At 35.3% G+C, this 15046-nt stretch overlaps 1 protein-coding gene across 1 annotated transcript; it reads right to left on the bottom strand.

Annotated features, from left to right (window-relative positions):
- Positions 1-341: 341 nt before the first annotated feature.
- Positions 342-2471, bottom strand: LOC109168509 (scarecrow-like protein 15). Its single transcript, XM_019317548.1, has one exon. The coding sequence runs from the start codon at positions 2258-2260 to the stop codon at positions 635-637; it is 1626 nt and encodes a 541-aa protein (XP_019173093.1). The 5' UTR covers positions 2261-2471; the 3' UTR covers positions 342-634.
- Between the last annotated feature and the right edge of the window lie 12575 nt (positions 2472-15046).

Genomic DNA, 15046 nt, shown 5'->3' with positions numbered 1-15046 from the left:
ATAAGGTTGAAAGATTGATCTTAGTTTAGTAGGGATGTGTCTTGAAGTCACAAGAAAAAATATTCTTGTGACAAAATGTTATGAAAATGCACCTAGACTTTGTCCCCAATTAGAAAACAAATTTGTGTGACATATAATTATGAAAATAGTACTTGTATGATGTAAACTTTGTTCCAAATTCTCTAGATAATTGGAGAAAAGCATTGCTGAATTTTTGTGACATAAAATTTCATATGTTTCAGACAGTTAGTTGGTAAGTTGCCTGCTACTACAAGTTTGAAAGATTGATTTTTGCAGAGATATATCTAGAAGCACGAAAAAAGAAATTTTGTGAAATAAAGTTATGAAAATAAGGCTTAAATTATGTGCTAACAGTATAAGGGAAAAAAAAAGAAAAGTTAAAAAGGTTACAAGATATCAACTACTACATATTACAGAGAATATGGAGAGCTGAAATTTCACCATCTAGTACAATAATGTTTATGGAACATTTTGATTATGGGGACCAAATTTAAGCTAAAAATGACTGAAGAACAAAAGTAAAACATAGTGATTAGGTTGCATATGTGATATGTCTCCCAGCCCCTAACCTAGGTCATAGTGATTAGGTTGCCTAGATATTAGTGTTTTTTCATCACCTCCAAGCTGACGTGGCTACGAGGGCCCTATCGTGCCAGCAGAGCAGCATCTCCGCCTGTCTCTTCGCCACGTGGAATCCTCTTACCTGCACCCTGCCAAGTAAGCAGTCCGCCTGGAAATCCGCAAACTGGCTCAAAACAACCGGCCTGAAACCCGCAGCAATAAACGCCTCCCTCCACGACGCCCCGCGGCGGCCCGCCGCCCCCACCATTTCCATTATCTTCGGATACAACACGTACGTCTCGATCTTCCTCATCCAGTCGCCGCCGCCGCCGCTGCCGCCGCCAATGTTCGCCGCCTCCAGAGACTCCAGCAGCGTCGAGTAAAACTCCAGCCCGTCTATCACCGTCTGCCGGAAAGAAGACGGGCCAAAACCTACCAGCCCTTCGTTGTCCACGTGCACCACCACGTGCGGCGAAATCCGACGGAGGTCGTTCACGAACCCCGCCCCAACTCGCCTGAATATCGACGGAGATAAAATCACGGCGATTTTCTCTCCCTCCATGAACTTAATCGCCTTGAAAGATAACAGCTCAAACGTGTGAATCAATACAAAATCTATATCGAAAGCCATGTTGAGATCGCGCGCGAACTGAGTCAGATTTTCTCTGATCAACCTCGACTCCACGGCGTATTCATCGGGAACGAGAGCGGTTATACGCAGAGCCGGCTTGGCGCGAGCCGACTCGGCTTTATCGGCTAGCTCTTTCATGAAGGAAGCCCAGTGGCCGCCGAGCCCGATGTCGAAGTCGATGACGTGGACGAGCATGGAGCCGTCGACGGCCTCGAGCACGGCTTGGTTAGCCGTGAAGCTGGAGAACATGGGGATAGGGGAGATGTTGGAGAAGATCTTGTAGGCTTTAATGGTGTGCACAATCTCGGAGGACGAGTTAGGGCGAGTCATCCGAGTTGACCAGGTGAGTAGAGACTGGAGAGATTCCTTGAAGTAGAAGGCAGCTCTCTGGAGCGGCTTTCCGGTTGCGGATCTGAGTTTATGGTTGAGCCGTGCCAGTATCACATGAGCGAGTTGGACCGCGTTGGTTTCGAAGCACTCGGCGAATCGGATCAACTCGTCCACGTAGTCAAACCCTAAGTTCCAGTTATGGTTCTGGAAATCATTACTAGCGGTTATATTCCCCCCGCTGCTGAGCGCCGCCGGAGGCGGGTACTGCGCCGCCGTGACGTTATCGGAGAAGCTGAAATGATCAGACGGCAGGAACTGAGCGGAATCGAGCGAGTGAGCGAGCGGGAACTCGGGGAACTGAGTCGGCAGCGACTCGGAATTAGGTTTTGTCGTATCTTCCTTCAGACCTAAGTCTTTCATCAAAGAGTCCCAATCTTCAAAATTTGTTAGCACATGATCAGCCAGCTGGAGAGGATCGTCGCAACCGGCCGAGATTTCAGCCGCATCGAGTGGCGGATTATGCGCGTTTTCCGGTACGTTAGGGCTGGGACTGCGGCGGAGCTCTAGAACAGATTTCGGCTCGTAGCTGATCACTCCGGCTGCGGCGGCGGCGGCGGCCGGAAAAGCTGGTGCCTGGATACTGATATTACTCCCACAGCTACTCAACGTCGACGTCTTTGAACTCACGTTTTCATTAGAAGTAAAGGACACTTTCATTTCTCTGAATATGAAGGCGGAGGAAAACGCAGTACAAACCCTAATAATGCTTTAATGGCTCTGAAACCTGTGAAGAAGAAAGAGACCTATAGAAGAAGCTAAGAAGGTGAAAACTTTGAAAGAGGAAAGTGGGAAAGGGGGGGCTTTTTTAGGGGGTTATGATTAGAGGCTTTTTATCTTTGCGTGTGGGTGGACGTACTAGATTAGCATCCATGGATATATATGCATGCATGCATGCATGTGAAGAAAGTCATTAGGGACATGGTAGGGTAGGGAAAAGGGCAGGAGATTAGGATGTATATTGATTGATTGATCTGATAATTCAATTTCTATCTTTTATTTTAGCTAGGAATCGTGTTGGTGAAGTCATAACACTAGATTATGTTGCCAAACCTATATATGTATTAATGTATATATGTACATATGGAATTTTTAAAGTGTTAATCGATTTTTTTTTTTTTTTGTATAATATCAAGTATTATTATTAGTTACTTTTATAATACTTGATGCAATTAATAACATTATGATTATACATGGATACAAAAAGTACACATGTTGATTAGTACCTTAAAAATTTACATGCATGTGTATGTTTATATTATTTTTTTATGAAGAGAGAAACATGTTGTTACTATTGGAGAGTGTCCACGGGATAAAGTCTGCATTTAACATTTACTATTTAGATTTAAAATTTTGTTTTTTCATTGATTTTATAAACTTGACCAAGTTTTCCATATTTAGTTGTTAAAAATTGCATATTTAAGTGTTCAAGTTTGCATAGTGAAATTGATGATAATTACGAAAATTTCATCGCATTTTTTTAAAATCTGATAAGATCCGTTGAATTTTTACCGATGTAAGACTGAGATTGATTCTTATTTCTCTCATATGGTATTGTTCTCACAGAATATAAATAACCAAAAGGTGAGCATGGTAAGATGGTGAGTTATGCCTTAACTTAATTAAGAAAAGTTAAAGACTTGAATTTCATTGCTTTCCCTAAATTTTTACACTGTTTTAATGACTTGAAATCATTCATCTTTACCCTTTGGTTTGTGGAGCGTTATGCCATGGAACCGTGTTCACCATAATCTCATCTTTACACTGTTCTTTCTTTCTTTCTTTTTTTTTTTTTTTTTTTTTTTTAAATTAATTGCGTGACTTTTCTTCTTCATTTTCACATTTTGCGGTTTCACTTTAATTTGAGGTGAACAATGATTTTGGACATTCATAAATTATGAATTCATGCCTGCACATTCACTTTGGAACCATGCCTACACATTCTCGTCCGAAATCACGGACATTCATAAATTATGAATCCATGCCTGCACATTCACTTTGGAACCATGCCTACACATTCACTTTGGAACCATGAGATTATGAATTTTCTGTTATAAGATTATGAATTTTCAGTTATGAGATTATGAATTTTCAGTTATGAGATTATGAATTTTCTGTTATGAGATTATGAATTTTATGAAAATTCATAATCTCATAACAGAAAATTCATAATTTGATCAACACGCGCCGTTAACTCCACATCCGCGATTTTTTTTTTTTTTTGTTGCCTAAAAACGACGTCGTTTGGCCTTGTGTTCACCATTCACGGTGAACACGTTTCCAGGGCATAATTTGCCTTGGTTTGTCTGGTAGGACAAAAACAACAAAAACATTAACCATAACGGCATAAAGTACGCTCTTTAGTTGGCAATCTAGAAATTAATTAAGAAAATAAAACAAGGCAAAACTAGGCGCGGTTGTCGGCGATCGCAAGCATATCAGCTTATGTAGGGAATCTAACCAATTATTTTCTTTCGAGTAATACTCTGTATTAATTAGCATTATGTCTATGTGGTGGGATGATCATCATATACTAATAAGTGCTTAATCATTCTTCCAAGGTTGAACTCCAACCTAAGGGCCCATACTCCGACTCGACAGAGCATCTGGAAGGATGTAAATCATGGTAATTCAACTGAACATGAACCACAGAGGCTAGACCCTTGCTTACTGCGCACAAGGAGCCCCTCACTTTGAGAGGTTGCTCTCACACTGCCGCTGGTGAGACTCGATCCTGGTCATTCTTCCAACTCTTCACCTCTATGACCAGTTGAGCTGTCATGCGGGCAATAAGTGCTTAATCATGACTCCATGCATCGTTGAATTTTCAACCACACATAGTATTTAGGAGGATGTAAATCACAATGACTTAGTGCACTAGGAATTTGCCTAATTTGAGCATAATCTCATAATCTCATAATCTCATACTGTCGTTGTCAAGGTTTGATTCTTAATTGGTCTCTTCTTTCAAATATTTCGTACTGAATCAGTGGTTTAAGTACGAATGGGCATGACTCCATGCATCTTGATCTTATTTCCTGAGGATTTAATTATCATTTTCGTCTCCGTCCAAGTAAATTTTAATATGATATAATAATTTAATTATGAGTACTAATTAACCAGCCAGATACTTGAAATTAAATAATTAAGAATGTTCTGACCTATGAGTGGTGACGCAAGATTCCGGAGATCAATCGGATCATCCTGGTAGACAAGAAGCATCTCCATGATCGATCGGAGATCAGACTATCTTGAACCTCCCATTATTCCTTTCCCCCAAATGCCGGTGTGGACACACATACACTCAATTCCAAAACAAACAAAAAAAAAAAAAAAAAAAAAAAAAAAAAAAAAAAAAAAGAGTTTATTAATTACTACGTTGTTTACATCTAATTTATTGACTAACCAAAACGTACTTTAGAGTGGCCCCAAAATTCCATCCCATTTGGGACCACAAATTGACCTGATTGGCCATTTGGTAAAGCCTAGTCCATGACTGGGCCCCACTGCACCATTTTTGTCGTCGTCTCCTGCGCTTTTCATTTTTCATGTTAGCTAACAATTTAGTATATGTTGCATATATGTACGGCCTTATTCCTTATAGCTCTTCAAAATTAAAGCATATACACAATTAAAAATTATTTATGTGTAATATAACCCGAAATGGATGGACGGTTAAACTGAAGCTAATTACGTTTGTTAGTCCGATATAATTTTATTTAGGAATAAAGGTCAAATAGACCAATCAACTGCATACCAAATTGTAATTAGATCATCGAATTAAAAAAGAATGTAATTGAGTCCCTGAACAATGCAAATGCATGCAATTTCATCCAAGTTGACTTGTTTACCTGGAAAGGTGGTTACCAAATTTTTAAAAATATTTTAAAAATAATTTTAAATTAAAATTTTTTTTAAAAAAAAACATTTGTCTCCACCAGAGACGAAGGGGTGGCTTCGTCTTGGGCCGTCTCCACGGCCATGGAGACGGCCTGAGACGAAGCCACCTTCGTCTCAGGCCGTCTCCATGGCCAGGGAGGCGGCCGGAGAGTTGCCTGCCACTTCGTCTCTGGCGGAGACGAAGTGGCGACTTCATCTTCGGCCGTCTCCCTAGCCATGGAGACGGCCTGAGACGAAGCAGTTTTCATCTCAGGTCGTTTCCCCGGCCAGGGAGACAGCCTGAGACGACGTAGTTTTTTTTTTTTTTGTTTTTTTTTTTAATTTAGTTTTTTTTATTTAAAATTATTAAAAAAATATTTTAAAATTTGGTAACCATCTCTCCAGGTAAACATGTCATTTTTAGATTGAATTGCATAATTTTGTGTTGTTCAGGGATCCAATTGCATTCTTTTTTAGTTCGATGGTCTAATTGCAATTGAGTGCGCAGTTGAGTGACCTATTTGACCCTTATTCCTTTTATTTATATATATATGTTAGTTGATGGAAAAATTGATAAACTTAACGAGCTAGCTAGCGCGTGGAGATGACGGTCCGGGTAAAAAGGGGAGTGACTTTTGCAGCTAAGAGGGGGAGGGAAAGAAAGAAGAAAGGAGAAGGAATATGTTCTCTCTGCGGGGTTGAATGGATGGATGGTAGTGCACTTAGAATAGACAGGTCCATCCATCACTACTCCATTTACGTACCCCAGCGAAACAAAGGATCGGAAACCACAATATCATCCTGCCCTGGCATGGACTACCTTTTGGTTTTGTTTTTAAGCTTTAGAAGCAACTATAATAAAGTCATGCACCTTCTAAAAGATGTTTGTTTTAAGTCTTCTTTTTCACCTTTGCTACAACCTACCTTTTACATGCCCCAGAAATGTGTTCTAGTTATTGGAATTTTCATGATGTAGTAGCACCTTTGAGAGTTTATGATTTATTATTTTTTTAGCATTTAAAGTTGTCAGAATTCAAAATTTGTCATTGAAAATGTAATTTTTCACTACTTTTTTTTTTTTTTTTTTTTTTTTTTTTTACCACTTGGAGGATAGTATTTGCACTCAAATAATGATGGTGGTCAAATAAGTATAAGTTATAAGTGGAGTGAATTTGTTTACTTTGAGTGTTTAAGATTTAGTTTTTCAAATTTGAGTTAGAAGTTATTTTAAAGTTTAGTAATTATGATATATCTTTAAAGTGTATCTAACAAAAATATAAAGTACACATAATAATAATAATAATAATAATAATAATAATAATAATAATAATAATAATAATAATAATAATAATAATAATAATATAGTGTAGCAAATTAAACAATACCATTATTTGTATCCAATTTGAAAGTTCATTGCATTTAGCGTTTAATTTTTACAATTTATGGTTTATTTTATTTTATTTTATTTTTTTTGTTTAATTTAGAGATCACTTTTTACTATTTAGGAGTTTAATATTTATGTCTTACCTTGGTTTAGTGTTTTTGTTTAGTTTTCAGGAATATTTTTCAAGATGCACTCATAGTTTTGCATAATTGCGCTCTATGGTGTTGAAAGTTACACACACACACACACATATATGGTGATATTCCAATGAGAACCACTCCTTCCGTAAGAATATGAGAACCAATCTAGCTAGTACCCGCATGGGCAGCTCAGTTGGTTACATAGGTGATGTTTGGGAACAATGACCCGGGATCGAGTCTCACCAGCAGTAGTGTGGGAGCAACGTCTCAAAGTGAGGTGGCCCCTTGTGCGCAATAAGTAAAGATCTAGCCTCTGTGTTCTACATATTAAGCATTTGTTGTCCCAAATCTTGTCGGTTATTCGGGTGCGTCTTTATTATGACCGGTGGGGCTATCTCATTAAGCATTTGTTGTCCCAAATCTTGTCGGTTATTCGGGTGCGTCTTTATTATGACCGGTGGGGCTATCTCATGGAGAAGTGTTAAACAGTCCTTAATGGCTACTTCACAGGGTGTAAAGATCTAGCCTCTGTGTTCTACATATTAAGCATTTGTTGTCCCAAATCTTGTCGGTTATTCGGGTGCGTCTTTATTATGACCGGTGGGGCTATCTCATGGAGAAGTGTTAAACAGTCCTTAATGGCTACTTCACAGGGTGTTTGGCTAAAGAATTTTATCTCTGGGCTTAGAATTATTGATTCTATATCTAAGCCATTGAAAGTCTATTGTGACAACTCTCGAGGCTACTTCACAGGGTGTTTGGCTAAAGAATTTTATCTCTGGGCTTAGAATTATTGATTCTATATCTAAGCCATTGAAAGTCTATTGTGACAACTCTCGAGGCTACTTCACAGGGTGTTTGGCTAAAGAATTTTATCTCTGGGCTTAGAATTATTGATTCTATATCTAAGCCATTGAAAGTCTATTGTGACAACTCAGCTGTAGTCTTCCTAGCTAAGAATGACAAAAGTGGAAGTCAAACTAAGCACATCAACATCAAGTTCTTAGCAATTAGGGAGCGTGTCAAAAATAAAGTTGTATTCATTGAACACATTAGTACTGAGTTGATGTTAGCAGATCCCTTGACTAAAGGCATGCCACCATTTAAATTCAAGGATCTGATTCAGAAAATGGGACTTTCGCCCAATTTGTAATTTGTATATATACATTCAGTTTCAATAAAATTCTTTGGCATTCAGACATTTTCTCAATTAAGTGTGTACACCTTCATTTGCTTTATATTGATGAGAAAATGTACTTCAGGGACTTGGAATAAACATATGGTTTATTTTGTTGGGTTTTGTTTCCTAATTAAGTGCTCAATGGCAGTTTGCATTTGATCATAATGGATACTACTCGCGATAATGAGAACATATCATTATGGTTGATGTTTTTCTGTTATTGAGTGATAGTGCTTGCACCAAGTGGGAGAATGTAACGTTTTATCCGTTACTATTATTATAACATTAGGATAAGTTATGATAATATTCAGTATTTGATATGTGGTGCAACACTAATAACCTAATAGCTAGACTACCGTTATGATTAGGAGACTGGTTAGGATTTAGGAGACCTAAAGACATACAACCACAATGATGGCCAGTGGTTATATAAGGTCACTAGTCCTCTCACTGCTCACACTACATACCTCATACACCATCTAGAGAGAGCTGAGTAAAGTTAGAGACAAAATACCCGTGTTATCTCTGCAACAGTCCTGATCGTTCAACCGTCTCAAGAACTATGGCTGGAGGTTAGTCGATCCTGTATCACATATTATATGCTTGTGATATATTTAATCTAACATGTCCAACATAGAATATGCACACAACATAACGCTCTATATGCACACACATGTTTTACTTTCCCCAATTAATCTCATAAATTTGTCTTTTTTAATACATCAAATTGGTTCTCATGTTCTTACGGGAGAGTGGTTATATATATATATATATATATATATATATATATATATATATATATATATATCAAATATGAGTCATATGACACGGTAACAATATACGATAATTATTAATTAATAATGACTAATATGTGAAGCACTCATGTCTTAGTCAAGCTAGCTTATGTGTTTCTTCAATATTATTTTCTTCATTTTGTAATGAAAGTGCAGAGCAATGTGTTGTCTTAATCAAGGTTGTGCTTTTGAAGTATTTTAACTTATCACTGTTATGTATATATATTTCTTAACTAAATAGGGAGAGAAGGGTGTGAACAAAAATATTATATATAGCTGCAGGCCTAGCTACATATCTAATAACGCAGAAAGGTGTAATCATGGTAGATTTTTATGCTTAGCTTTTCTTTAATCCCTGATTTTATAATTAATAATTATATCTTTAATCACAACAAAGTGAAATATGCCAAAGCGCAGCTCCAAATAAACTATGCATATTAATTAATTAATTGTCCTTTTCTGTTGAGGATCCTCATCCTCATCGTATATATATATATATATATATATATATATATTTCTTCACTAATCAAATGAATACATTTTATATACAAAAAGTTCTATATTTCTAGATAGCATGTGGATAGAGGCGTAGCCAAAAAATTTACATTAAGAACCAAAGTTATACAAAAAGTCTACAATGTTGAGTATAAATTATACCAGATATAATTATGTATATTGTGCATAACTGTATCATGCATTATTGGTGATGATATATATATATATATATATATATATATATTAATTAAGTTCTAGTGCGAGTAAGTGTTTTCCGTGCGGTTGTGCAGGTGATTAATTATGTGCGTGGGTTTTGTAGTTAATGTGCGTGAGTCTTGTGCTTAAGGTGCGTGAGATTTGTGCTTAATGTGTGTGAGTGTGTAATGCTTAATGTGCGTGAGTTTTGTACTTAAGGTGCGTGAGTCTTGTGCCTAAGGTGCGAGAGTTTTGTGCTTAATGTGTGTGAGTGTGTACTTAATGGTTGTTGTTGAAACTTTAAAGTGCATCAGTTTTCTGCTTTATATGCGTGAGTTTTGTGCTTAAGGTGCGTGAGTCTTGTGCTTAAGGTGCGTGAGTTTTGTACTTAATGTGCGTGAGTGTGTACTTAATGTGAGTAGTTGTTAAAACTTAAGGTGTGTGTGTTTTTGTACTTATGGTGCGTGAGTTTTATGCTTAAGGTGCGTGAGGGTTGTGCTTAAGATGCGTGACTTTTGTGCTAAGGTGCGTGAGTTTGTGTTCTGAATGTATTTTGTTTGTGTGTTTAATTTGCGTGTTTTGTGTACTGAAAGTGCGCCAGTGTAATGCTTAATGTGAGTCCACCCGCACAACCGCACGGGAAGCACCACCCGCACCGGTATATATATATATATATATATATATATATATATATATATATATATATAGGGGACGGATCAGGTGAGAACCAACTGCACAGGAGAGAGAACTGAGGACCAATCGCAGCTGTCCACGTGTCCAGGTCTAACGAATTATAAATACTGTTTCTTTTTTTAAATAAAAAATGCAGTGGTATTTTTATAAACAATTGAACTTTGAAGTTCAAGCAAATTGTATTAAAAGTGCAAGTAACAGTTTCATATAGTACACCTAAGTACAAGTAAAATATATTAAAAGTGCAACAAATAATGTACATTGAGCATCAATATTAAGTGCACCTAACATTATCATTAGTTGCACGGTTGCACCAAACGTTATCATTAAGTGCACCAATGTGAAAGACGTTATCATTAGATGCACCAACGTTAAAAATATAAATTACTTGCACTATTAAGTGAAGATGGTTGCACTTTTAAGTGATTTTACTTGCACCCTATTCTTAATTTTTTTTAATAATTATAAGATTGACTCCGTGTTTTTTTACTAAAACTCTCAACCATTGATGAACCACAATTGTGATCAGTCCTCACTTTTAACATGAGGAACATGATCAGTCCTCACTTTTAACAGGAGGAACATGCTCCTATGTAAAAAGCTAGGACTAATATATATGATAAATCAATTTAGGTAGATCAGCAATTAAGAGTTACTAGAAAATAAAGAGAAAATGTATAGTTGTTTTTATAAATATTAAAAATTTAAAAAATTTACAATAGTTGTAAAATTAATTAATTTTTTTTTTATTAAAATCTTCAACCATTAATAAATTTGATAGATGCATAAAATTAGTCTTTTTTTTTTTTTTTTTTTTTTTTTTTTTTTTTACCAAAGAACTATGTTTTCATTTGATCATGATTTCAATAGGACCCTACAATACAGGGACGGAGGCAGAGGGGGGGGCAGGGGGGTCAGCTGCCCCCCTCACCCCACCCCCACCCCCACCCCATATATAATACGTATATGTATATATGTACTAGTTTTTCTACGCGCAAAGCGCGAATATGATAATGCCCAATAGTTATTTTTAAATAAGTATTTCAAATTATATCAATGCAATATTATATAGAAAATGTTCATACATAGATATATAAATGTTGAATTTGTTTATTTAAACCGGTAATTTAAAGTATATAAATGCAAGATAATATATGAGATATTGATTTTATTATCACTAAAATAAATGTTTGCAACTTTGTAATAACGTTAATTTAAGTACTAAGTCTAAAAACGATAGTCTAAATAAATACTATTTTTGGTTTAAATTTTTCTAATTCTCTTTTAGGTAGCATTGTTGTTGTTTTCATCTTCAGTACATGTCTTTTTTTTTTTTTTTTTTTTTTTTGTTATTGGTAGTGTGTCATGTGCAATTGGTTTATTGGTAGTATCATAGAGGGATTCATCATGCAATGAGATTATGGTGTATGAAGTTTTAGATTTGTCTTGTGTATATGACTGAGATCTTAGTTGCGCTATGAACTCTTTATCTTACAAGCAGATGTTGATATTTGGTAGTGGTAGTTTTCCCTACATGTTTCATGTGTTGTGAGACATCTAATTCTAAATTAATTAAATGCATATATATTATTTTTTGTTGTAGCTACTAATTTATTTTTTAATTTAAGTAATAAGAGCAAAAGTGGGAAAATTATGATCTGGAACCGTGTCCACCTTGCAAGGTGGATAAAGGTGGACACGGTGCCAAAACTGTTCATAATTATGAATATATAGTTCAAAAATTATGAACATATAGTTCTATAATTATGAACATAGCGTTGTGAACATAATTATGAATATAGAGATTCAATAATTGTGAATGTGAAGTTAAAAAATTATGAATATATAGCTTTATAATTATGAAACATATAGTTCAGTAATTATGAACATAGAGTTCTGTAATTGTGAATATAGAGTTCAATAATTTTGAATATGAAGTTCAAAAATTATGAATATATAGCTTTATAATTATGAACTTATAGTTCAGTAATTATGAACATAGAACTGTGTCCACATTGCAAGGTGGACACAGTTCCACAGCATAATGATTAAATAAAGTGGCGTACATACTTTTCGTCCACAATAATGAAATCATTGATTTTTTTTTTTAAATTTCCATTCGTTGTTGAGACATTGTTTTGAGAGTTTGTCAATGACAATTGCTGTCAATAGATGATGATAATAAATAATTCAAAATATAAAGTTACAATAGATATTATTATAATAATATAGTAAAAATTAACTTACAAATTCCTTTAGAAGTTTTCATGCATTGATAAAAGCATAATTGAAATATTAAGTTTTGTTTTCAATAATCAAAAGAAGATTAATTAAACGAAAAAAAAAAAATTGAACTTAAATTTATTATTATTTTTTTAATGAAAGAAAATCAAATGATTATCAAAGTTCCTGATTTATATAATCATTGAATGCTATGTATATAGTCAGACTAATTAGTTGACCAAAGTTTATGTTAAATTATTTTATTTTATTTTTTAATACATTTTAACATATTCGTAGTATATGTTTAACAATTATGCTAACTCTAATTGGAATGAGGTTCAAACCTAAGACATTTCTTATAGAAATTAATGAGTAAGTTAAGAATAATAAATAGTTAACGGAATATTCCGTTAATAAAGTTTATATTAACGGAATTTAAGGTTATTTAAGGAAAGAAAATAATATAATAAGGGGTAAATAAGAAAAATCATTAAAAATACTAAAATCAAAATACTATGAACCGTTCATTTTAAGAAACAAGTAGTACCGACATTTTTTTTATTCCAGTCAAGGGCCTAACATTATTGGCTCTTATTAAAATTGTAGATATATAGTATATATTTTAGTATTAGTATAAAAAACTAGTAAATGTCAACAAGTAAGGAGGTAGATTAGTTAGTAGAGCATATCTATGGTAATAGGAAAAGTCTTGGGTTCAAAACCTTGCATTAGCATATTTTGTCCCTCCCCTATGGCTTTAACACATTTACTTTTTTAATATTTAACACACACACACACACACACACACACACACACACACACACACACACACACACACACATATATATATATATATATATATATATATATAACATTCTTTTATATTAATAGTGATATGTATAATTTATAATGTGTTTTCTATTCAAATTATTTTATTAAATTACAATTATATTTCTTAAGTAATGGTTAAAAAAAAAAAAAAAATCTTAGGGAAAGGATGGAAGCATCCTGCTGCAACCATCGCTCATATTCCGGGTTGGGGACGATGGATGGACCGGAAGTGGTGGCGCCCGACTCGCCGGTCTGTTGCGTAACGGTGATGGTGGCCGGCGGACAGGGTAGGGAGCCATCAATATACCCGAGCAAGCCTTGTCCGCGGAGAAAAGGTAGGAGTTGAGCACGCCAGAAAAGAAAATTGCGATTGGTTAGCTTCATCGACACAAAGTGATGAGCCGAGCTAAGGGAGTTTGTGGTGGTGTGAGCAGCGGTGGTGGTGGTGGTCACCGTGCGCTCAGATGAATTCGTCGACATGATGGGTGGTGGAGAGAGATTAGGAAAAAAAAAAGAGGGATCGGGAAAAGCCTAACGCTAAGCTAATACCAGATGAGTTTAGAAATTCAAATTCAATTCAGATATTACATGATAGAGCCCTATATGAAAGCAACCACATAAGTCTCCTGAACTCTAGACTAGAAATAACAAACCAAGACTAAAGCTACAGGAATATAAACTATAAATTATAAAACTAACAATAATAATATATGTCTAACATTAGGTAATTTATTTATTTTTTTTTAAATTATATCTTTTGTTTTAATGTTTCGCTTTTACTGAAAAAAATTTATGAATCCGTCCTACTTCGCCCCCCTCAATCGAATTTTTGGCTCCGTCCCTGCTACACTACATTTCTGTAGGAAATGATTTCCAAATGTTTTAAATGATAGAAACAACTTCCTATCATTATAGTTTCTGTGAATTTTTTGAGAATTTTCTGTATATTCAATTTGAAGTTTCTGTGAATTTTCGAGAAAAAAAAAAAAAAAACATGTTTGAAATGCATAAAATCTCAGCTCATTCTTGAAAGTTTTTGTATATCATATTATACAACCAAGAAACAAATTATTCCTTTATTTTATATATTAAAATATATCATATCATTGTAAATATATGTGATATAATATTATGTATATACTAGTTGACAGTAATAACGTTACCGGTAATAATAATATAATAATGCTATAAGAAAATAACAATAGTTGTATTGCCTTTTGTCTCAGTATAGAAAGTACCGTGTGTCTTTGTCCAGAGTATTGAACGTGTCCCCTCTGGCTGAGGAGATGTCCTACTTATATCAAGCTCCTAACAGTAACATCATAATGAGGCATAATGAAGAGCTGAGCATTCATTCCTCTCTCTCTTCAATGGTGGTGTAGTAAATGACCCTATGGTAACGTTCCATCCATTAGTAATATGCCCGTCAGAGTTCTGCCCGTTGGGTTTTCATGTGGTGCCGGGTCAGGTACCCGTTTGACAACCCGGGTCGGGTGCTGGCACCATTACTCTGTCACCAGTCCCCCCTACTCCTGAGTCTACAGATGTGTTTGAGTTGACTTGGGAGTAAGGCTGAATCTATCTTGATACTGTGCAGAATCCTGATTGATCCCGAGTATGCGATTTTATTTT

Source organism: Ipomoea nil, unplaced genomic scaffold (genome assembly GCF_001879475.1).
Source record: "Ipomoea nil cultivar Tokyo-kokei standard unplaced genomic scaffold, Asagao_1.1 scaffold3199, whole genome shotgun sequence".
NCBI lineage: Eukaryota > Viridiplantae > Streptophyta > Magnoliopsida > Solanales > Convolvulaceae > Ipomoea > Ipomoea nil.
This window is presented reverse-complemented; position numbering and strand designations above follow the sequence as displayed.